This window comes from Mastigoproctus giganteus, chromosome 3 (genome assembly GCF_048544385.1).
Source record: "Mastigoproctus giganteus isolate SK-2022 chromosome 3, ASM4854438v1, whole genome shotgun sequence".
In the NCBI taxonomy this organism is placed as follows: domain Eukaryota; kingdom Metazoa; phylum Arthropoda; class Arachnida; order Uropygi; family Thelyphonidae; genus Mastigoproctus; species Mastigoproctus giganteus.
The window spans coordinates 243,601,314-243,628,313 of NC_143577.1; the positions used below are offsets into that span (position 1 = coordinate 243,601,314).

Below are 27,000 nucleotides of genomic sequence, written 5' to 3' on the forward strand. Positions count from 1 at the left end.
GAAATACTCTCAGCCTCACAGCAATCTACTAAACAACAACATGCGACAGATCGTGCCAATAATACGCCAATTACAGTACCGTCAACTGCATCGCAGTCCTCCTCAGAAACCATAAAAACTAAGATAGTAGCTCCAATGCAGAAAACTCAGCCAAATTTAACAAATATGGATACAGATGAAAACATCAACCAGGATGAGACAATCTTAGATCTACACGCAGAAGATGACATGGACACCGGACGACCAATTTTCTCGAGAAAAGAAAGAATAAAATTGGAGAGACAGAAACATACTGGACCTAAAAGGCAGACTGAACCAAACCCAACTACTAAAAACAAATAATGGACCACATCATGCAGTGGAACTGTAGAGGCCTACGTAGCAACATTGATATCTATGACCTAATCCAACAGTATAGTCCGGTAAGCATATGTTTACAAGAAACTAATCTACCACCAAACGTAATCCCAAAAATCAAGAATTATACTATATATCAGCATAACAGAAATAACAATAACACTGTGCATGGAGGTGTGGCCATTCTTGTAAACTCAAGAATTCCTACTAAACATATTCCACTGCAGACCCCCTTAGAAGCAGTAGCAGTACGTGTCTCCTTAGGAATCATGCTAACAATAGTTTCAATCTACCTATCACCAAACAAAGTATATACTTATAATGATCTAGAAGAACTTCTGCTGCAGATCCCTCCCCCCTTCTGTTTATTGGGGGATTTTAATGCCCACCATCCACTCTGGGGCTCCCCGCATACAGACAGACGAGGAAAAATTCTGGAATCGCTACTTGACAAATGTAATCTAACACTGCTGAACACTGGTGCAGATACTTACATTCATTTCGCTACTAGAACAACTACAGCTATAGACTTAACAATCTGCTCTCCAACATTGTATCCCCTCATTCGCTGGTCAACAATGGATAATCCCCTAAACAGCGACCATTATCCGATAATTTGTGAAATCCAAATATCTAGAATACCCCAGGCAAATAATATGCACTTAAAATGGAAATTTCACAAGGCAGATTGGAAGGTGTTTGCTTCTAATATCTCATTCGACAACAAAATTATCAGACATGAATCCATCGATGATGCTACACAACACATCACAACTGAGATCCTAAATGCCGCAACCAAGGCTATACCCAAAATCCGTACTGGTTCCTCTAAACATGTAAATATGTGGTGGAGTGATGCGTGCCAGCTTGCCAAAAAAGAGAAAAATCGGGCATGGAACCTGTTTCGAAAACACCCAACAACGGAGAACCTTATAAATTTCAAAAAACTTAAAGCAAAAGCACGATTTGTAAGGAAAAAGGCTAAAAAAGATTCTTGGATCCAGTTTGCCTCTACTATAACGAAAGATACCAATAGCAGAATAATCTGGAATAAAATAAAAAAACTGAATGGAAGATTCTTACCAACGCCCCATACAATACTGAGATGGAACGGACAAGACTTATCTTCACCGATTGAAATAGCCAATGCTCTTGCAGAAAATTTTGCCAAAATATCAGATATTGCTGCGTATGAATCATCTTTTCAGCAACATAAAAGAAGGGCTGAGAAATGCAAATTAAACTTCAGCACAAAACTAACACATCCATATAATCAGTCGTTTACGCTTTTGGAACTACAGGACGCTCTAAAAACATCAAAAAATGGGGCATCAGGTCCTGATGGGATTTATTACCTCATGCTGCAACATCTAGACCAAAAGGCATTAAATTCCCTATTGCTGTTTCTGAATCGGCTCTTCTCCGAAAGCCATTATCCACGCTCATGGTGTCATTCAACAGTGCTAGCGTTTCCTAAAGCTGGAAAAGATCAGACGAATCCATGCAACTATAGACCAATATCCCTTACCAGCTGCTTGGGCAAGACATTAGAGAAGATGATACACAATAGACTTGTATGGTACATAGAATCCCACTCAGTCATTAACTGTAATCAATACGGCTTCCGCAAAAACCGATCCACATTAGACTTGATGGTGAAAGCCGAGTGTAACATACGAAACGCCTTTATCCGAAAAGAACATTTTGTCATGGTGTGCCTAGATATTGAAAAAGCATTTGACACCACCTGGCACTATGGTATTCTACAAGACCTATATGCCATAGGACTCAGAGGTCGACTCCCAATGATCATAGAGAGTTATCTTAAAAATAGAACTTTTCAAGTGAGATACCGTAATGCTCTTTCACAATCTTTTGTCCAAAGAGAAGGTGTACCGCAGGGATCGGTACTCAGTGCTACACTCTTTGCCCTCAGGATAAACAATTTAGTTCCCAACATTTTGGGTAATGTAGACATCTATCTGTATGCTGATGATCTTGCAATATCCTGCCATTCACAGAATATGCGTACTATTGAACGACAACTGCAACTTTCCATAAACAAAATAGTGTCATGGACTTCACATAATGGTTATCGTCTATCCGCAACCAAAACTGTTGCCATTTACTTTTGTAAAAAACGTCAGTTACATCCAGAACCCGAATTGTCATTGGGAAATAAACCGATACCAACCACTAGCAATATCCGATTCTTGGGCATGACATTTGACACCAAACTGACATTCCAGAAGCATATACTACAAACACGAACTATCTGTATGAAAAAGCTGAATATACTTAAAGTTATCTCATCCATGACATGGGGAGCTGATCGCTATACTCTGCTCCATCTATACCGAGCTTTAATAAGATCGCGATTAGATTATGGCGCTCCAGTTTATGATTCCGCTTGAATGACTCTGTTGGCCTGTCTTGACACAGTACAACATAGTGCGCTCAGGATTGCTCTTGGGGCATTCAGGACTTCGCCAATCCAAAGCTTATATATAGAAGCCAATAAACCTCCACTCCACCTTCGGAGAAAGATGCTGCTCCTCAACTACGCAGTTAAAATAAATAGTTTTCCATATCATCCTATCTGGTCACACCTCTATGATCCCCAATGGGTAAGCCTTTTTAGAAATAAACCTCATGAAAACAAACCTACAGGAATCCGCCTACAAGAACTAATTCAGCAGTGGAATATACATTTGACCAATATTCATCAAGAAAGAGAAATCGTGCAACCTCCATGGAAAGCATGCATGCCTTCATGCGATTATTACTTTCAACGTTGGGGGAAACAATCCCTGAACAACGAAACTTTTCAGAAAATACATGCAGCCCACTCCTTAGCAAATGCACAAACTCTGCAAATTTATACTGACGGCTCCAAAAATGACACAGCTGTGGGAGCTGCCGTGGTTCTACCAACATCAACAGTCTCTGTCTCGTTGCCTCAGGAATGCAGTGTTTTCACTGCAGAACTCTATGCCATTAAGATGGGTTTGACCTTCATTGCTACTAACTCCACACCAAAGACTATAATATATACAGACTCTTTAAGTGCAGTGACAGCGCTCCAAGGCAATTCTCGCTCTCCACATCCATTGATAAATCTAATAAAAACTCAAATATTGGATCTTCATAAAAATAAGCAGAGTGTTACTTTTTGTTGGATCCCAGGGTACACTGGAATACCAGGAAATGAGCATGCAGATAAAGCAGCAAGAAATCCCACTGACAATGACAATATCCAGATTCCTTTCACAGACTATAAATTTATCATTCACCGAATATGCAATGAAAAATGGAGAGAAATTTGGCATAATCAATTAAATAACAAGTTACGAAATATAAAACAGAATCCGCAGGTATGGAAATCTAGTTTCCGCTCAAACAGGCACGAAGAAGTTGTACTTGCCAGGACACGTATTGGACATACCCACCTTACGCATCTCTATTTATTGCAAGGAAATAACCCCCCAGTATGCATGCATTGTGATTCACCACTAACTATAAAACATATTCTTATAGAGTGCGATCATTATCAGTCTATCAGATTCACAACATTTAGATCCCTCCGTAACTTGAACGAATCTCTTGAACTAAGACATATACTTGGAGATAACTCTAATCTATCTGAATTGTTTCACTTTCTGAAACAGATTAATATATATATGCTCTTATAAACTCGCTTTACTGATCTGTTCAGTGTCTCTCCACAGAATTAGGCGCAATTTGGTCATAGTAGCCCTTGCGCCAAAAAACAACAACAACAACTTGATCAACACAATATGATAATTCTCAATAATGGAGCGCACACTTATACGCATCTTCCTACAGGATCTACCTCAGCTATTGATGTCTCTTTATGCTCAGCAACCATATACCCTCTGTTCGGATGGACTATCCACAGCAACCCACTGGGCAGTGATCATTACCCTGTGATATGCCGCATTGATACAACCGTTCCCCATACTTTTTACCGAATTCCAAAATGGATATTCTCCAAAGCTGAATGGGATACGTACAAGCAGCTGGCTACACTAGAAGAAAAACAAGTCCAACAAACACCCATAAACTTGGCAGTAGAACATATATCTAACAAAATACTGCAAGCAGCGGACAAAGCAATTCCGAAACGATCCACTAAAATATCGGCCCGCTCTAAAGTGTGGTGGAATAATGAATGTAGTGCCGCAAAAAAAGAGAAGAACAGAGCATGGGACATCTTCAGAAAGTTTCCAACAACAGAAAACCTCATCTGCTTTAAGAAGGCAAGGGCAAAAGCAAAACGAGTTAGACAGACCAGCAAAAGGGAAGCATGGAGGCGTTTCGCTTCCACAATTACAAAAACGACAAAAACCCAAACAATTTGGGCCAAAATACAGCGTATGTATGCAAAACATCCAAGTGTCAACTGTCCCATTCTGACTGTAAATGGCTTTGATATTACAAAGCCAGAGGAAATTGCAAACGCTCTAGGTAGATCTTTCATGGAAATATCAGCTGTGACATCATACTCGCCACAATTCCAGACACTCAAAGCACAAGCTGAAAAACACTCAATTAATTTTGAATCAACATCCAGTGCTGCATATAATCTCCCTTTTACAATGTCAGAATTACATCATGCTCTAGCCTCCAATAAACTCAGTGCAGCAGGGCCAGATGGAATACATTACATAATGATAGCAAAACTTACTGAACCCGCACTCAAAACACTTTTATTGCTCTACAACAGAATATTCAAAGAAAACACTTTTCCTGACAAATGGCGGCATGCTTATGTTTTGGCATTTCCAAAACCTGGAAAAGATTCTTCAAATCCGCAGCATTATCGACCTATTGCACTCACCAGCTGCATATGCAAGGTAATGGAAAAAATGATCAACGCTCGGTTATCCTGGTTTCTAGCTCGAAATAACCTTATGAATCCAGTGCAATGTGGCTTTCGTGAAGGTAGATCCACTCTTGACCTTTTGATTAAGACAGAAATAAACATCCGTGACGCCTTCGTACGCAAAGAGCATCTTGCGATGGTCCTATTTGATATTGAAAAAGCGTTTGACACTGCCTGGAGATATGGTATAATGCGAAATCTATACGATCTGGGACTACGCAGACACCTACCACAGTTTATAAGAAACTTCCTGCAACACCGCTCATTCCAAGTTCGATTTCACAATCACTTATCTTCAAAGTTCATACAGGAAGAAGGAGTGCCACAAGGATCAGTGCTAAGTGCTACCCTCTTTAATATAAAAATGAATTCAATAACACAGGACCTGCCACAAACAATATCCACTACCCTGTATGCCGATGACTTTAGTATTGCCTGCCAGTCGCCTAATATGCGAATGGTAGAGAGACAGCTGCAATGTACAATCAACAGAATAGCAAAATGGGCCCAAAACAACGGGTTTCTCCTCTCAACCCAAAAGACTGTCGGTATACACTTTTGCAGGAAGCGTAATCTACATCCACACCCAGAACTTCGACTAGAAAATCAAATCATACCAGTTGTCCCTATTGTCCGCTTTCTTGGTGTGATACTTGACCAAAAACTCACCTTCCTGGAACATATAAAAACACTCAGGATTACCTGTCTAAAAAAGCTAAATATCTTAAGAGTTCTATCAGGCACAACATGGGGAGCTGACCGATACACACTATTACAGTTGTACCATGCGCTAATACGTTCTCGTCTAGACTATGGTTCTATAGTTTATAGCTCTGCTAGACAAAGCGCTTTACGCTGGCTTGATCCTGTGCACCACAGTGCTCTTCGTCTTGCACTTGGAGCATACCGCACATCACCTGTCCACAGCCTATATGCTGAAGCACATGAAACCTCCCTTCAGCTACGTAGACAAATGCTTTTACTAAAATATGCAGCAAAACTCAAAGGGCATCCAGACCATCCCACTTGGAACGGACTTTTCTCTCCTAAATGGGTAAACCTATACCAAGCGTATCCATCAATAAATCCACCAACCGGGATACGTCTTTCCGCATTGCAGGCCGATTGGCAAATTGACTTTAGTAAAATACAGCCCACTGCCTCTCATACAGTCCCACCTTGGACATGTTATATACCACCGTGTGACTTTTCATTGACAGCCTGGGGAAAACACACCCTATCTCAACAGAACATACTGCAAATGTTTGCCGCATTGAGAACCCAGCACGGCCAGTACACACCAATTTACACAGACGGGTCTAAAACAGACAATCATGTTGGTGCAGCAGCAGTATTTCCTAACATCACTTTGTCCAAAAAACTTCCCATTGAATGTAGCAGCTATACTGCAGAACTCTGTGCACTCCACATGGCCTTACACTACACACTCTCAAGAACTAAACTGCACAGCGTTATTTATACCGACTCCATTAGTGCTATCCAAGCCATACAACGCAATACAAAAAATGATAACCCCTTACTTAGACAGATCTGGAACACTCTGACTAAATTAAACCAGAATAAACAACAAGTTCTGTTATGTTGGATTCCTGGTCACGCTGGAATCCCTGGAAATGAACAGGCCGACCTAGCTGCCAAAACTGCTACCGATCCTATAGACCAATCCTTCACTACACCTGCATCTGACTATAAGTACATTATAAATAAACGATGCCTTGAAAAATGGCAACATATCTGGCAGAATCAGGTCAACAATAAGCTACTTGGCATAAAAAAAGGTCTTAAACCATGGAGATCTAGTATACGCGAAAACCGACATGAAGAAGTTGTACTAGCCCGATTAAGGATAGGCCACACGCACCTAACACATCTTTATTTGCTTGCAGCCACTGATCCGCCAACGTGTACAAACTGTAACACCCAGCTCACTGTCCATCATCTACTTATTGACTGTCCCAAGTACAGTACTGAGCGACAAGCTATGTTTATCTCATTTCCCACGACGAACACCTCTCTCAGCATTTCTGACCTACTAGCAGACACACCACATGTGACCAAAATATTTGATTTCCTCAAACAGATAAAACTATACAACATGATATAATTTTGAATATCATCTATACAGATAGAACTATGTATCTCAATATCACCATAGCTAGGCGCATTATGGCCTTTGCTGTCCTTGCGCCGTAAAGCCCTAAAACAAACAAACAAACAGCCTCTTGTATAATTTTTAGTTTAATTTCCAGGCTTAATTCTGTCCGTCTACATTTTGTCGCCATAACACTGTTAGATAAGATTTAATATAAACAAATTTTTAAATTAATTTAAAGACACAAGTTCTGAAAAAGACGTCAGCTCATATAAAATGGCACAAAAAATAGATTGCTATATACGAGGCGCCTCCGTAGCCAGGTGGGAAGGAGCAGCAGTGCGTAGCACACGCTTCTTGATTAGACCGGGGTTCGAGCCCGTTACCACCAAATACGGAGCATGCGGAAAGGTCAGGGAATGACCACCGCACCAGAGCAATATAGCCTTAGTTGCTAATGCTCCTAAAAACCAAATAACAACAACAACAGCTGTATACGATAGCAAAAGACTCTTTGAACTGGGGTAACAATTGCAACTGACCTTATTCCTGTGGAGATCGAGGGAGTGCATGTAAACAACTTAGAAAAACTTTTTATTCTTTTGTTAATTTCAGAAAGATGTTTTTCTGAGTTCACTTGATGTTGTAGCTATCATAAACTGCTTTTGTTTACACAAAACTAATTTCTAACAAGTCGGTGCCATCCTTCGGGAAGTAGGTGGCCAGGAGCAATAATCGGATCGCCCTGCCAAGATTTGTATTAAACATACAAAATGACAGGTGCCTCCGTAGCCAGGTGGGCAGGAGCAGCAGTGCGTAACACACGCTTCTTGATTAGACCGGGGTTCGAGCCTGTGACCACCAAATACGAAGGATGCGGAAAGTTCAGGGAATGACCACCGCATATCCCCGGAGCAATATGGCCTTAGTTGCTAATGCTCCTAAAAACCAAATAACAACCACAACATGACAATATTTCTCATGAAGTGAAAGAGAACTTTGTAATACATATTAACCGAATTTTGTAATAAATGAATATATTTACATAGAAAAGCCTATCCTTTCGCAGGGGAATGGTATATGCTTCATATAAACGAGTACTTTGTATAAGCCGAGTTTGTATTAATGAGATTTTACTGTATTTTTAATTCTGTGGACATATTCATAAATTTATTACAATTCCATTTTTAGTATATGGTATTGGTAAGAGGTGGTCGAAAGGAAGTCTTTTTATGGGAAAAGTTTTGGTTCAGGACTGAGATTTTCTGGTTAGTAAGTCAATATAATTTTATGCATTACCATTATCAAATTCAAATGCTGAAATAAGTCTCAAAATATTTTGTGGAAGAAGAATATGTGCTACGGATCACATTATAGATAGAATGCCTGAATAAGAAACATTCTGTTTATTATTAGCAATATAATTTTTAATGTTGAATAAACAAATAAATTACAGTAGAATCCCAGGTATTTGAAGCAACAGGGACTGAGAGTACTTCTGATGACAATTTTTTTCAGATAATTAAAAATATTTGAAGATAATTGATGATAAGAGAAGTCGGAAAAAATTAATGAGAGAACCTTGTGATTTGCGGAAATTTGTCTTTAGCCAGCAGTTGGTTGATTGCCGGAACAACTTCCATCTGCCGTGGAAGTTGGCAGAAATAAATTAAAGGCAGAACTAGACAAACATTTGGAGTGAATGAATGAAATGGGAAGGTTTTTTTTTTTTTTGGCTGATTCTGTATAAGCTTGCTTTCTTGCATCATATGCCTCTACTAATGCTAATGCTAATTTGTATTTTTTTTATTTACACATTATGTACTATACGTGTTTGTATGGCTTTAAAATAATTGCTCGTGCTTTTCAGCTTGAAAGGTGAATTGTCTTTTCTTTTTTTTTTTCTTGTTCTTCAAGATTGCATTTTCCTCAAACATAATCAGTTGTCATTCAATTCCTCTTGTGATTTGGCCCATCTAGTAGTATTGTGAAGAGTGTTAAACAGTTCACTGGCTTTGAGTTTCCTTGGTGTATGTATTTCATAATTTGTCCTCGTGATTTTGAATTTTCATCTGATTGGAATAGTATTTAAGAATAACTGTTCCATCATCTGTCAAAAAATTGTCAGCTTGAATCATTACTAAAATAACTTGCATTTAATTAGCAGTATAGGCTTCCATAGCCGAGTGGTCAGGAGTGGGAGTGTAGTGGCACACGTTCTTTGAGTTTGGTTTGGTTTTTTTTTTTTTTTAGGAGCATCAGCAACTAAGGCCATATTGCTCCGGGGATATGGCGGTGGTCATTCCATGACCTTTCCGCATCCTCCGTATTTTGTGGTCACGGGCTCAAACCTGGTCTAATCAAGAAGCGTGTGCTACGCACTGCTGCTCCTGCCCACCTGGCTACGGAGGCGCCGTTCTTTGAGTAGACCGGGGTTCAAGCCCCCTGACTGCTAAATAATACAGTCGATCTGCCAACCCGCACTGGACCAATGTGGCAGATGGTCCATTTCCCTCAATGTGAATTGTTGAGGAGGCTTCCATCCTGTAGTGGATTGATAATGGCTGCATTTATATGCTCTGTCTCCAGTTTTGCACATTGCTTTTGAAATATCCAAAGTATTTATTACAGAGTTCATCAAACTGCAAAAAAAAAATAAATAAATAAAATAAGAAGTTTGATATCTCTGTGTAAAAGTTAAGCAGGCTGAGTACATTATCCATGTCACTTCTGCGTAACACATTCCCAACCTGTAGGTCCTGACCCAGTCATGAATTACCATTAGATTTGCTAAGGTTATAGTTTTATTTGTTATGTTGAATAATAATGTATTTAAGAAAATGTAACTTTTAATTATATCACTTTGTAAATTACAACATTTAATATATGCCATGCAACACTTGCCCTAAATATCACGACACATATCCAGCTTCATTTTTCATTAGCTAAATCATAAGCAGTTGACATTGTACAATCATAACATGTACATACTATTTTTCTACGAAAAATAGTACTCTGAGTCTATTGTCTTTTTGCTTCCTTTGCTTTACACAATCTTTCTTATGCACAACAGTTTATTATAAATTTTATTTTGCCTTTTATTTGAAAAATGACTTCAGTAAAAAGAAGGTAAAGTGGCAAGTATTATCAAGAATGGATTTACTTGAAATTTCTTTCCAATGAAATACTAAACACAATCAATTTAAGAAGTGATATGCAATTTTTTTTCTCTCTCTCTCTGTTGTAATACGAAAGTAGCTTTCATTTGGCATTTTGATACGATTCATTTTCAAAAAGTTGTCTGGGTGAAGATATCCCTTTTCTGGGTTTGAATTGACTTGAGTTGCAAATGCTTACTGAATTGCCAAAATGAGTTGCATTCCTAAAAAGGTTGGGCATTGCTGGTATAACACCACCCATACTGATGTGATACATGAAAACTTTGCTGTGGAGGAGTCTACAAATTGCTGTTACAAGTTACATAAATTTTTTATTTGAACTAATTTGTGTAATGGTGAATTTGTAGTTTTTGCTTTATTTATAATGTTTTTCATAAATGGAGTCATGATTTTATTTTATTTATTTGCTAGTTTTGTTTCTTACAATTAAATATGTCAATTTCTTTGAATAAAACTAGTGGGGCATGGAATGAATGCAAAAAAAATTTTTGGGTAATTGTAATTTACTAAACTGGAATGCTGCTGAATGGTTCATAGGTCATGTCAGATAGAATTTCAGTAGGCAATTTTTTTTTTCACTCCTTTCCTTTCCACTGTCTTTGTGAGGAGTCAGTGAATTGCCTTGATTTGTGAATTTCATTCTAAAGCAAGCACAGTATATTTTCCTGACAAAGTCTGTGTTGCCTCTTTCTTTGGAATAGCTACTGCAAAATATATGAGGATATTTACATTATCCTCTTGATGCCATATGAAAAAAAGCTTGAAATGGATTTTAAAAAGGTCACAATAAATATCACATTAAGCAGATAAAAGGCATAAAATCATATAAAAAATGTTTTGATGTATATAGTGCATGAGGACCTATTTGCTTACATAATATTTTATGGAAATTTGCAAAAAAAAAGGGAGGGGGAACTTTATATAATAGACAAAAATGGTTATCAGTTTTGAACTTTCAAATTAGTGTAAAATCAATCTTAATTACTTTCAAAAACAAATACATACTTCAACATATGGTAAATCATATAATATTGACATTATAGTATAGCCTATGATGCATCATCATAACCCCATATTACTGCCACATTTGTTTTTAATAAAAAAATAAATAAAAATTGGTATAAAAAAAGCACTGAATTTCAGATTTTACCAAAGTATGTTTTTCTTTTATCAGTCATATACAATAGAAATATTTCAAAGGCATTTCTTGAATCACTGTTTAAATGTCACCAAAGTTTATGTAAACAAGCTCTAGTTTACTATTCTTTTTCAGCATGTAATCTAGTAATTTATTTCTTTGTGGAAAGTTGAAGAACGTGACTCATAGTTTGGGCATGACAGAGCAATTACTCATAAATCAAACAATACTGGTGCTGGTTAGTAAATTCTTTGGAAGGAATGTGAATATGTGATAAGTAGGAATATGTAATTTCCACATTCCCCAAAGGTGATGTCACAAAACTATTTCCTGTGGAGGATATAAAGAAAAACACTATGTACTGACAATCCTATGAAATTAAAAACCTTCAATAAGAATTATTATTCCTGTAGTGTTCCATAATGTAAGGCCACAGAAATAATAATCATTTCCAACATTAGATTTGCTATAGCTAATGTTGTAAATGATTTTTTATTCCATAAGTGCTGCCAGCACTGTCTTACTTAATATTTATAATTTTCTACATACAAAGTTATAACTAGATTTTTTTTTGCATTAATCAAAAAATGACTATTGAGTTGTATAACCAATTGTTTTGAAAGAAGTAATTAGATAGGTTTATTTTTGTTATATCATGCAAAGAACAGTAAATACTTCCATAGGAAAATGCACAGACAATCCTGTATAAACAAATATATAGGAGTTGGCACTTACAAGCTGTGCAGTACTATGTGTTATGGATTTTAAATGCACTCTAATTAACAGAAAAAAGTGATATCTTTTATTCTATAAGAGATGATAAAAACTAAGACTTTCAGTGATGTAGATTGTTATTGTGAAAAATTCATATATCAATTTCAAGGTTGCAAAAATGTTAAGTATTAGTGGCAAAATAATCCAAGTAAGCAAGCTTATACAGAAACAGCCAAAAAAAAAAAAAAAAAAAGTTATTTGCCCAATCCTTTTAATTTTTCTAGTACTTAAATTTATTCAAATTACTTGTGGAAGCCAATTTCTGCATATCTATCCTGTGGCCACCCTTTTCCAATTTAATTTTATTACCTTTGTGTGTGGTGTTGTCCAAGAAAGAGTAAGAATGCCATCAGCCTTATATTTCTATCATATAAAAGAGAGATAAATTAGGTGATGTGAGTTGTAATGCAGATATAGTAGATCAAAAGCAAGTTCAGCACATAAATTGGCCACAGTATTGTTATTTAGCTACAATGTCATAAGGAAGAAGTCAAAAAAATTACCAACTGCATAGTGATTTTAAACTGCCATTTTATCCATCCCAGCAGTGTAAAAACAGGAATCATTAAAAGCTTACTTTGAAGATGTTCCATCTTTACAGACCCTCCCACCTTGGAATCAGAATTGAAGAATGTAAAGCTTTTGTTGGCAATAGTTTATTCTCCTCTTTTTGGCACACAGAATTGCACAAAAAAAGCTGCCACACAGATACTGCAAATGTAGGGTTGCATAGGTCAATCACTACTTTCTCAATGACTGGTGTTGCTGTTATTCTAACATTCACTCTAGGGCTAAAGGAGTGACTGTCATTCTAAAGCAGTAACATAGTAAAAAAAAATTATATTTTTAAAAGCATTCAGTTTTCAATTTTTACACAACTTTTAGATTTCTCAAAAAAGTCACTCCAAGTGGCTTTTACTGTTCAGAAATTCACTTGTAAAAGAGTTAAAGGCCAATTTAACTTTTCATTAACACAAGTGGGCATGTTAGGCTTTCTCAGTCTAATGTATTTCACATTGTGATGTATTTCATATTTCACTTAGAATAATAGTCCTAGCTTCTGCAGATAAGTATTATCAAGTTAATATATTGCCCTTTGTTGTTACAATATTTTTACCTGCTGTTACAATGGAGGAAAATATCAATCAAAAATAAAAGACACTCCCTCTTTCTCTGGGCTTAGCTCTTTTCCATGGTATTATTACTTCATGATTTCCAAAGAATTGTAAGCAACCACATGCCCAGAAAGAAAGCAAACAGTTTCACAAACTGGTGTTGTTGGTGTGGTTTAGTTTCACAATGCTTAGTTTTCTTTTATTTTGATACACATTTTTAACATGATGACAGAAGACCAGTATTCACTGATACTTGAAGCTTTTGTTCTTGACTTCCTACAAAGACTGAGTAATTGCAGTAGACAACCAAGAGAACTGTTTGCAGAAATAGCCTAGCTTTCAAAGGAAGTTCCATGGGAGTGTGATAAATGAATTTTTCTAAAGAATAAATTAGGCTGATTTTACAAAAAACAATTTCTTAAAAATTAGTTATTGCTGCTATGAACATGAAATTTTATATTTGCGGTGCTGACAGTCTGAGATTTTTAAATAAGCATTATTATAAATAAATAATAAGTTCCAAGTATAGAATGGTGTATCAAATATATAAACATTAGTGGGAGGGTGTCTCATGACATGATAAACAAATCTTTTACTTGTTCCAAATGCATTCAGCCAAGTGCTTTGCCTACAGTAACAAACAAACAAACAGATGAGGGAGATTCAATGAGTGCTTTGCATCCGCATCAGTTTCTTATATCACAGACTACCAGTAGAGCAAAGTATTGGCATCTCTGAAAGAAACCAAATTAAATTTAATTGCATTTGCCAAATTTCCAGTATAGATAATATTTTATTTTGCCAGTACAAATTTTAAGAAACATTGGAATAGATTAGATTCTGACCAATGTATACTGTGTTGGGTTAAAAACGAATTTGACCTACTGTGACATTGTATCTACAAGGATCCAGAAGACAAGAAAATAGTAATAGTATTTGTCATATAGTGCAAGGAAGCCACAGGCTTTTGCTGTACTGGTAACTACAAAAAAAAAAAAAAAAAAACCCCACCAAGTAGATAAGAAAATACAAATTATATGCTTCCCTCCTCACACATGTAACTACTCAGTTGACCTTTGAATTTATTCAAATTGTCAGCCTCTACCTGCGAGTGCAACTTATTCCAGCAATTAATGACTCACTGGCTAAAAGAAAACTTCCTACAATGTAATCTAAACCTCAACCACTGTAATTTTAATTTATGGGCCCCTAGTTCTGGAATTCTTTATGACAGTGAAATTTTACTAATCATTCTCTCACAGCCTTATAAACCTCAATCATGTCACCTCTGGGATGCCTGGTTGCAAAGCTCTATAACCCCCATAATGAGATCTTTTCTCATATGGTCACCCTTTTGCTGATCTCAACACGTGAGTTTCTCATCTTTGAACTCTTTCAAGCTCAATGTCTATTTTTCAGATGAGGTCTCCATACTTGAACGCGGTATTCCAAATGTGGTTTTCAATTACCTTATATAGTGGGATTATGACCTCCCTATTTCTATAGGATAATGTTCGATAAATCATCAATAGGACACCATTGGCTTTCCTGGCTGCCTGTTTACACTGTTCAGAAAACTTCATATCTGCCTGTAAGACCCACCAATTGTAAGACCTTGCATTTAGCAGCATTAAAACGTAGCTGCCACTTCTCTGACCATCTTTGAAGTCTATTCTAGTCATCCTGAAATTCATACATACAGAGAAAATACACTTTTTTTATGGAAATAAAGGTGAGCTACAGTCACCTAGGATTGTCCTAAACTAGTAGAAATTTATGTAAAGAAAATTATGTTAATATTGATTATTAAGTAGAATACTATTAAAAAAATTTTTCATATATAATTCTTGATGATTTAGGTATTGTCGTTTCTGAAGGACATCCACGAGAACATGAAGAAAGCTAAGAAACATATGAAGCAAGAAAGCTTAGCAACCATTACATATGAGGTATCATGATTCTCTTTTCATTATGATTAGTATGAGAGGTGTAATAAATTTAGCTGTGCTTATTCGTTGCTATAATGTTGTGATTGGTTAATTATTCTAGAGAGAACAACAAACTATATCTTTTATACTTTTTTTAAATTTAGTTTCTCATAATTAATTATTATTTTTTATTATTTTTCCTTTAGACTTGTTTTCTTCTAATTTTAAAATTCAGCAATGACATTGTTATTATCTTTTACATTGATATGTATAAGTCAGTTTGTTCTTGATTATTTGGATTGACTTGATTTTGTTTTTTACCCCATACAACAGACAATCAAGTATCTGGAGCAGACCCCCTGTATCCTTCAGTCAGAAGAAAATATTCAAACTTTTCTTCAAGCTATCAGGCCATATAACTTAACTAAGTACTACTTATATTTTTATGCCATTTTATATTTAGTTAATGTCCATATGCAGGTTTGTAGAAGAGGCTTTCAGGCTCTTCTGTAATAGATTCATTAACCTGTGGCAAACCTGAAACATACTATGTGATGGTGCTAGTAAGCTTCTCATGATGCCAGTTCTGTGAGGATGAATATTTATTCATCAACCCATATTAAATTTATTTTATAAACATAAAATTGTTTTAATTTTTTTTACTAGTGCATAGTATAAAATACAGTTATGTAGTTAGCTTAAACATTTTGTGGAGACAGCACAGATCAGTGCTGGGGTTATTGCTTCTGGGAGCTTCTTGAACCTGTCCTTAGGTCATACACAACACATTTCCAGCATATGTGGCAAGTTACAGGAAAAGGTTGGCCACTATTGCATTAAGATATCCATACCAAAATTCTAAGTTTCATTATCAGGAATGAAATGAGGTTTGTACCGAAACTATAAGTGTAAGGATTGCACACCTTCACAAAATAGTAGTACACTCGGGATATCTATTCACTGCCGTCTGTCCACTCCATTAAGGATGCTAAGCTGACACAAGTGCATTGCCTGTGTTCCAGTAATGTTGGAAAAATGGCTGCCAACAATATGTCATTTTGTTAACGTGAAGGAGGGAAATTCAGCATTAGACATCTGTAAGTGACTTTGTGATGTGTGTGTGTGAGATGTCTGCATGGGTGTCAGTATATCAGAAAGTGGGTAAAATATTTCAAGGATGGAATGTGGATGTCATCAGACAATTTGAGGATGGTCTTTTGTGGTATCGAAGGTTACATATTTATCAATTTTTTGCTATAAGGGGAACCATCAATACTGCTCACTGCATTCACACTCTCCTAACTTAATTATGCACTTTATGACAAGTGCCCAAAGAAACAAAATCATCACATAGCACACAATGCAGAACCATATACTGTGCCTAACTAACTCACCTCCCCTCACATGAAATGCCTTTTATTTATTTTTTGGTGATTTTATGGAAGAGTGTTAAGTGTTTTTAGGTATTTTTGAGACTGTATGTTTCTCTTTTCTTTCTCCCTTTTTTTTTTTTATATCTAAAATAAATGTCCTCATTTCTTTCAGTCTCATCAAACTGTATTCACAAGCATGTCTATTATAATTTGCCTTGTACCAGATAAGTATTCATAAAAAAAAAATAGTTTCCATTAGGCAAAAAAGAACATTTATAACTTTGTTATTGTGGCTAAAAAAATTTTATTGTGTAAATTACCTCATATTTTATCACGCAGGCATTCGGTTTCCTCTTGTTTGTAGATCTATGCGTCCTAGGTTATTAACAGTGCCTGGAACTTCTTTTTGGTCCATGAGATGTTCAGAGATATTTTAAGGGCTGTCTGTGGACGTGGGATAGCACATGATCACGATTACTGCACATAAGTTGACCTTTTGAATCATGAAAAAATTCAACTAATGGTTTTAAGGCTAATTTTTATATAGGATATAAAAATCCACCTTAAAGCTTAGGAATAGAAGAATATGAATTACACACACACACACACACACACACACACACACACACACACACACACACACACACACACACACACACACACACACACACTTGTTCACTTTCATCAGACAAAAACAGGTGCCTCCGTAGCCAGGTGAGCAGGAGCAGCAGTGCGTAGCACACACTTCTCGATTAGACCGGGGTTCGAGCCCATGACCACCAAATACGGAGGATGCGGAAAGGTCAGGGAATGACCACCGCATATCCCCGGAGAAATATGGCCTTAGTTGCTAATGCTCCTAAAAAAAAAACAAATAACAGACAAAAACAGTTATGCTAACGTGTTTACTTTTCAGCTTCTCTGAGTGAAACACTGAAGATTACAACTTTGAAAAGGCAACAAGGAATGTCTCAGTCATATAAGAAAAGTCTCCAATGTACACATTAGCATCACTAAGAGCTATGCCAAGTAGTCATCTGTGCCAGTAGGTTTTGATTTCATTGTCCATTGTTAACTATGGCAATGATATAATGGACTTACATAACAGTGCATGCACGCTTTGTGCGTATTGTTATGTAAGACTCTTGAATGTGGTGTTACTTGAAAAGAAACATGTAGAGAGAGCAAAGAGACTTAAAAAAAAAAGAGGATGCGGGAAAAGAGTAATAAACATTATACAGGTGTAATTAAATTGAATGGCTAAGTTTAGACAATGCAAAATTATATAATTTTATTAAGTTTTATATAAAGTTATCTTAATAATTATTGATAAGTAGATAAGTTTATTTACATTTCACTTCTGTTCATCACAGAAAAAAGAAAAAAATTCATTTAATTTAAGAAATATTAAATGCACCTGAGATATAATGCACCTTGTATATTAACTAACTTGTTTTTATATATATGTAATGCACTTTTTTATATATATATAAAAAGTTCGTTAATGTGTACAGTGTATTACATTTCAGGTGTGTTTGATTTTTCTTAAATTAACTGAATTTTTTTATTTTTCTGTGATGAACAAAAGTAAAACAAATAAAGTTATCTCCTTATCAATTAATTATTAAGATTATAACTTTATAGAAAATTTAATAAAATTCTAGAGTAATGCATTCTCTAAACTTAGCTTATATACACCAATGAGCAAAAACATTATGACCACCTACCTAATATGATGTTGGTTCTCCATGTGCAGCCAAAACAGCTCATACCCAGCGAGGCATGGATGCTAGAAGATTTCTAAATGCATCTTGTGGTATTTGGTACCAACACGTAACCAGCAGATCATTTAACTCCTGTAAGGTCTGTTGTTGAGACGCTGCAGATCGAAGTTGCTGTTCCCACACAAACCACAGATGCTCGATGGAATTGATGTCTGGGGAATTTGGAGGCCAGGGCAATACCTGGAAGACTTCCTCATGTTTCCGCGAACCAGTCTCGAACAATCCGGGCGGTGTGGCATATTGCGTTCGATGCCGCATGCCCATTGTAGTCACTGTTGCTGGTGAACCGTGGTTAGCATGGGCACTCGGAGTGGCTTGCAGCTACGCAGTCCCATTTTCATCAGGGTTCGATGTACTGTGTGTTGTGACACATTACTCCCATCACCAGCATTGCAATTACTGGCGAGTTGCGCCACACTCACCCTTCTGTTGCCACGTACCATCCAGAAGCACCTTCACACACCTTGAGCATCGATGAGCCGTGGTCGTCGCCAGCACCTCGCCAGCGGTTCATGGGTTCCCCCTCCTCGGGCCACTTTCAGTAGGTACTACCACAGCTGACCATTAGCACCCCACCAGCAGTGCCATTTCGGATATGCTCTTACCCAGTTGTCTGGCCATTACAATTTGGCATTGGCCAAACTCGCTTAAGTCCGTTGCCTTTCCCATCTGAAGAACAAGAGTAACACTGAGTAACGGAGCTCAGTATCAGGTGTTTTTTATACCATATCCCGACCCACGCACGTGCTGTGTTCACCTGCAGTTACTTCGATTTGCATAATGACTTGCTGGGCATAATGTTTTGGCTCATCGGTGTGTAAAAAAAAAAAAAAAACCCAAATAACATAACAGTATATATATACTGTTATGTTATTTGGGTTTTTTTTTTTTTTTTTTAGGAGCATTAGCAACTAAGGCCATATTGCTCCGGGGATATGCGGTGGTCATTCCCTGACCTTTCTGCATCCTCCGTATTTGGTGATCATGGGCTCGAACCCGGTCTAATCAAGAAGCGTGTGCTGCGCACTGCTGCTCCTGCTCACCTGGCTATGGAGGCGCCCTATATATACTGTATATAGTGCAGTGTATATATATTGTAAATAGTACAGAGCAGTACTCAAATGGAAAGAAGTATTTACAACTTAGTTTTTATGGCAACAAATATAATAACAATGCCCAGTTGACAATAGGTTAAGCATTTTTTTTTTATGGTGATATGTAGCTTTGAACATGCAGCATTCCTGCTCAACAATGTTTTAACTCTGGACCAAAGTTCTGGGTTTTCTTTGTCCTTTCCTCATCCTCTCTGCCGTGTAATATGGAAGGCAACTTTCCAGTTGCATATGCATAATTTACTTGGAAAGGTATGCAGATAAATTCTGTATTCAAACTTGCCTAGATAAGTTGAAGGATAGTAGCAGTGAAATTCATGTTGGACCTGGAATGTATAGTTGTTATAATTTAGTCATCTGCTGACTGCATGTATTAGCCAATAACCTAATATCAAATCATCTTATATACTGTGACAGGCATCATGGCAAATCCCAGCTTCAGTTTCATGTGTTCACTCAGATATTTTGTATCAAAGACTTCCTAATTTAGAATATCTTCATTTTAACTTGACTTTTACTCTTTCCAGTGTAGCAGTAAAGATATTTTTCTTGGCGATTTCAATTTATCTAACTGTAACTGATTTAATTTTTCCATCTGTATTGATGCAGCTGATAGAAAAGTAACAAAACTGCTAACCTAATCATTCACCTGACCCTAACTATTAGTACCTTCTCACCTGTGAAAAAGTATCATAGCCTTACTGAAGTCTAAATATGTTAGAATTATTGCTTGCATCCCGTTCCTTTGACAGCCTCATAATAGTATACCAGATTAACTAGATATGATTTCTCTTTAATAGACCCATTAATTTCATTTTTTAATGTAGATGATCCTGCAGTATAGCCTTAATCATGGATTCCATAATTATCCTTGTCACAGAGGTTAAATTATAGGCCTGCAGTTACCACTTTCACCCTTAGATTCATCTTTATAAACTGGAGTGACATTTGCACATCTCCAATCTACTGGGACTTTACCTGACTCCAGAGATGCATGCATTATGATTAGGAGTTTTGTAATCTATTCTGATGCTTCCTTTAATATCACTGGATAAACTCCCTAAATGTTTCATGCCTTTTCATATTCATGCATGATAGTTTTTCTGCCAATCCAATTTCAATGATTACATAATTGTCTGGTTCCCAGTAACTATTATCTGAACCAGTAGTCATCAAGCCTAAAAGAATTCTTAGATTTAAATATTGATACAGAATATTTATTTAGCACATCAGCTATCTATTTAGGATCATCAGTGATGTTACTTATGTATGCCAAAAATCTTTATTATTGCTCTTTAACAATTCAGTTTTAAAGTTTATTTTAGCATTTCTAACTCCCTGAGAGGATATCACCTTTATGCCAGATCAATTTATTCTTGTCGTAGTATTGTCTCTTGATAATTTATATTCATCCCGTTCAACTTTTTCTGTCACTGATCAACTAAACGGTTATCCACTTTAGTTTAGGCCTGCAATAATAATGCTTTACAGGTATAAAAAGATGAGCGATTTGTACAATTACTTCTTTGAGTGGTTTCTATTCAGAATTTGTACTCATTCGACTCGCCATTTCCATTGATTAGAATTCAAGTAATACCCGAAGCCATCATAATTCAGTTCCTCTTGCAAGCAAGAATTAAAACTTTTACCTTTGATAGCAGTTAACTCTTTAGTGTATTAATATACTATTACAGGTCAACCATCTGGCCACCAGTAATATGGTTCCACCGCTAATTCGGACATAATTTCTGCAAACGTAATTTCAAATTTCCCGGGTCGGCGCACTGACCTGCCGCTACTGTTTTGGTGGCATTGGTTGCAGCATCAGCTGTTGGCGTGAACTCATAAACACTGGCAAGCCATTCCCACTTGTTTTTCTGCATTTATTATTATAACCTGCTCACATTTAGCCCCAGCCGTGGTTCTAATGCATAAAGGAAGTACCTCTCATGGTTTAAAGCACAAACACCGTACATTGTCCATAACAAATAAAGTTGAACTTCTGAAAAAACTCGACAGCGGTGTGTCTGTGAAAATTTAACTCTGCTTAATTGTAAATTCCAGCAATTTCTCTCAGTTCCTCTTATCTTAGTAATTTTCTTTAAGCCATTCTTTTTAGATTTTTTTTTTTTTTTTTTTTTGTTTACACTTATACATACTTGCCGAAAAGCACAACACAATATGATGGATAATACAGCGCGCCCAAAGAACTTGTTTTCACAAAATCTCTAACAATACTGACAAACTTATTGCGATGTTTGAGAGTTTATTTTATCGTGATTAGTTTTATTGCAGTGATCGCTGCGCGTGCAATAAACTAATCACCAACATATGTGGCCACATATATGCGACAAAAAAGAAGACTTTTTTTTTTTTTTATATATATTTTAAGTGAAAAAATGACAACACTGACATTACAATATTTATTTTAGAATTACTAATCAAATTATTTCCTAAATAGTTTTTGGCCCCTGGGGAATTTTTTTTTCTTAAACTAGCGGAGGTGGTTAGCTGTTGGGTAAAATGTATGTGCTAAAATAACCACCGGTGATCCAGCAAACTCACTAATCCGGCACCCCACAGGTGCCAACGCTGCCGGATTAGTGATGGTCAACCTGTATTGCCATCTGATAATAGTTCCTTAATGCAAAAAGGTTCTGAAGTTGAATGCTTAGTAAAAAAGAGATTAAGATATCGATATAAGCAGGAGCCATCTGATCAATCCAGAAATATACTCCTGCTGTTGAGAGTGTCCCAGTCTATTTCTGTAAAATTTGTCTCCCAATATATTATTTCCATATCTACTGTCCAACCTCAAATCTCATTTTTGCTTTCTATTTGCTGATGTCACACTAAATTACTCAGTAATATTTTACAGTTCTCATTTATTGGATTGAATCAGTGGTTTGCAATTAAAAGCATTATACCTCCTTTCCTGTAGAAATTATATTTTATATATTCAAATTCTGCATCTAGTATATCAGAATGACACCATGTTCCAGTTATATTTAGCATCAGTTAATTTAACCATTACTTCATAAAATTTAATGACTGTACTCCTAGCATTGAGATACAAGCATATCTTTTCAGGTTCCTTGTAATCTTCACACATTCCATGTTGTTGCTAATGGCAGTGCCTTGTGCAAAAATTTTACTGTTCATTCAATGCATTTACAAAAAATGCATTGAATGAACTAAATGCTGATGGCACCCTTATTCTTTTTTTGGATGATACATATAAGGGGACATATGATGTGTGGTATTTTGCCTTCAGCCAGAGATTAAAACCGATTGCTGAAATAAACTTCCAACTAGTGTTCTGGAAGTGGGTAATTTTAATTAGTACAAAAGAAGATTTTTGCGCACTTCAAAATTTTGCGGTCCAACTATTTAGAAGGTAGGATCTTATTCCAGTTGGAGGAGCATGAGCCAGTACTGAATGACAATTAAAAAAGGGCATGACATGTTACATTAGAATGAAATATTATTTTGGTAGACGGTGGATGCAGGATGAGTGGTACCATTCTGATTATAAGTGGGAGTCTACCCTGTTAACATTACAGTTTCTAAATAACCTCAAGAAACATCATCCAGATTCCTCTTTCACTAACAATAATAACAACAACAGCAGTTGTTGAGGAGACAGCTGACACTTTTTGGACAGGCTTGTATCAAATAAATTGGGTCTCCAGTAGAGGGTTCAACCACCTCAACAAGCCTCTTGTATTGTATTGTGGTTGCTTCTTTGATGGATGACCTGTGATGCTGAGGTGTTATTGTGGTTCCAGGGACTGTTCAGGTTTCAGGAAAAGCTGTGTTCTTCATTGCAACCACAGTTCCTGGTTTAGACTTCTACTTGCTGGATTGGACTTCTGCTCATTTTGAATATTCATAGTGGACCTGCAAGTGTCAATTGGATCCTGAAGATCATCACAACCTTATGTTGAGACTTTATAATGCCAGATACCTTCATGGTATTGCGTTGTGATATGGACATTGCATTTGAAAACAGGCGCCTCCGTAGCCAGGTGGGAAGGAGCAGCAGTGCGTAGCACACACTTCTTGATTAGACCGGGGTTCGAGCCCATCACCACCAAATACGGAGGATGCGGAAAGGTCAGGGAATGACCACCGCATATCCCCGAGCAATATGGCCTTAGTTGCTAATGCTCCTAAAAATCAAATAACAATAATAACAATGCATTTGAAAACGAATTGACCCTCATCTCAGATAATTGTACATTAACATTGTTCAGTGGTATAGCATTGTAAATAGGTTTCAGGGTTGCTTGGAAATCTGGCTGGGAATGCATGGTACAATAAAAAATAAAATGCATTTAACACCTAGAACACTTCAATCAGGCCTTCTTGCAGTTGTTTAGTTCCAAATTCTCCAATTTGCGAAACTGAAGTCTTTCTTGATAACAGTACCTGTTAATGACTTTGAAACCTGTTGCTCTTCTCTGTACCCTTTCTAACAAATCTGCATACTTTGTAAAATGAGGTTTACAAACCTGTATCAAAATGTGGCCTAACCATGCTTAATATGATAATCAGCTTTTGTTCCTGCTGGTATATTATCATATATCATTGACTGAATCCCAAGAGCTGTCTTTTTTCATTATCCTAATTAACGATAAAGCAGTTCTTATTGAAAGAGCATACTCTGATTATGCCATTAAGTACCCTCCCCACATTTCTGTCAGCAGTATCATTCATGAGGTCAGTGAAATAAATTACAGTTGGAGTGCATGTTTGAATGAATTGTTCTAATGTAAAATAGTGTGTAGACAATTGCAGGGACTTTGTGCTTTTTTTTTAAATGAAAACCCCAACCCAAGCTCTTGGGTTGGAGGTTAAGATGAAAGAAGATAATTGTTAGCATTATCTTGAACTTCTGTGTGTATTTCAGGAAATATGCATGAAGGAAGGTTGTTCCAGAAAATGGAAGTTGTATGAATAAATGAGGAAGAAGAAAAGTTGGTTCTGTGAGTTTGAAGTTGGACAGTAAAAGGATGTTGACTGGTTGCGGCGCGTGTTCGAACTGCTTTGGAAGAGAGAGCAGGAATTAAAAAAGCTAATTCAGAAGAACAGTACCCATGGAAGTATCTATAGAAAAGGCATGCAGCAGAAATAGAATGTCTGTGAGACAGAGAATGGAGAGACTGCATTAGAGATGAGTCAATTAATCTGACTGCCCTCTTTTGAGTGGAATCTAGAAGCCTGAGAGGTTTTGGGGTCACCGCCCCATATGTGGGAACAGTATTCCATGGTAGGGCGAATTTGTGATTTATACAGAGAGAAAAGCTGTTTGGAAAAAAGTATCACCGAGAGCAAAAGAGAAAACCCAGTTTTTTAGATGCAGAGGAAGCAATATTTTTAATGTGCTTATGCCAAGAAAGCGAGATTAGAAGTCTGGCTAATCCCCAATAGGAATATATGATCTTGCCTAGGTATCAGAGTGTCATTGAAGATAAGCATAGGAGCAGAAGAATCTTTTTTGCAAGGACTGAGCTTCAGAAGGATTGAAATCAACTAAGTTTTCTTGCCCCACTGGAGAATTACATGGAGATCAGCGTTTAAGGAATTGGTAGTGGATATTCGAGAAGTTGAAGCTGTTAGCGCAGGGAAAGATTTCTCAAACTGGAAGGTGCATTGCAATGCACTGTCATCAGAAAAACTATGGATAGGATTTCCAGTCAATAGAAGGAGATTAATATACAAGAGGAAACGAGTGGGAGAAAGAACCTTGGGGAACACTAGCATTAGTGAAGAAGTTAGAAGACAGACGTTAACCATCACCCACTGTGAACACAATCAGAGAGAAAATTGGATACCCAATTACAAAAAACAGTTGGAAAACCATGAGATGGAAGCTTATTTAGAAGACCTTTATGTAAAAACACGAGCAAAAGCCCTTGAAATATCAGGAGCAACTGCTTGAGTTTCACCAAACTTTTCCATTGAATTTGTCCATAGATGGGTAACATAAGCCAGATTATCACCAGTGGATCAACACTGATGGAATCCATAATGGCAATCGCCGATCAGATGGAAGGTTTCTAGATAGCTTAAGAGTTGGCTGTTAATTGATTTCTCCATAACTTTAGAAAGAGTGGAAGTAATCAGAATGGGATGATAATTGGATGGAAGGGATTTGCCACCCTTTTTAGGAACTGGCTGAATATGAGCAAATTTCCAAGCAGAAGGAAAAACACCTTTGGAATAAGAAAGTGAAAAAATTCAACACAGAACAGGAGTAAGTTCAGGGGCACAGGTTTTGAGAACATGTGGGGAAAAGCTATGAGGACCTGGAGCTTTCTTAGCATCAGGATTCATTAAAATCCTTCTGACATCCTTTTAACGGAAGACCACAGGAGGTATTGAATGGGGTGTACTGGGAATGGTTGGAGGTGATTTACCAAGATCATCAATACACAGGTTGGAACACAAAATAGGATAGTAGCAGGTCAGCTGTACCTTTGGCTGAAGTGGCAATAGAACCATCTGGTTTTGACAGAGGTGGGAACAGAGATGGGCAGAGTTCTGGCCAATATCCTTGGCAAGAGACCAGAATGCTCTGCTGCCATTTGGACAAGAAGCAAGTTTTCTACTCTTAGCTTGTTCGGAATCTAGTTTGGACTGATTAATAACTACTTTACAATTTTTGCAAGATTTGGTGTAGGCAGAAAATGAACTTGGAGATTTGGAAACAAGCCAATTACAATATGCAACATTTTTCTCTTGATTAGCCGTAGCACATTTATTGGAAAACCAAGATAAAGTTTAGATAAAGAATGATATTTTAAGGTGGAGTGTGGAATAAATGATTCCATATCAACAAGAATAATTTCACTGACACGACTGAGCAAACATTGATGTCAGAAGATTTGAAATAGTAATCCAACCAAGGAAAATAAGAAAAGAAATCACAGAGATTGGGAATAGCCATGAGATAAAGGCTCCATTGGAGAAGAGACAATCACCAAGTTGTGATCTGAGGTGCCTAAAGGACCACTCACCTGAACCACGTACTTAGAAGGGCTATTTGTGAGAAAAAGCTCAAGCGTGTTGGCTGTGTGGTTACGATTGTCTGGTATTCTGGTTGGTAAATGAACAATCTGTTCAAGGTCATTAGTGATTGCAAAAGCCTCAGCATCTTGACCAGCTGAATCCATGTGACTAGAAAATGGAAGCCAGCTAGAGTTATGAACAATAAAA

General features: G+C 36.9%; 1 protein-coding gene across 3 annotated transcripts in view; it reads left to right on the forward strand.

Moving 5' to 3' along the window:
• Positions 1–27,000, forward strand: part of Polr3I (RNA polymerase III subunit I) — a 49,863-nt gene that overhangs the window by 15,985 nt on the left and 6,878 nt on the right. For all 3 annotated transcript variants that reach the window (XM_090369747.1, XM_090369746.1, XM_090369748.1), the window contains exons 3-4: positions 15,442–15,531; positions 15,844–15,938. In XM_090369747.1, coding sequence (XP_090225873.1) covers positions 15,475–15,531; positions 15,844–15,938 — 152 coding nt within the window. In that variant the 5' untranslated portion in view covers positions 15,442–15,474. The remainder of the gene's footprint in view (positions 1–15,441; positions 15,532–15,843; positions 15,939–27,000) is intronic.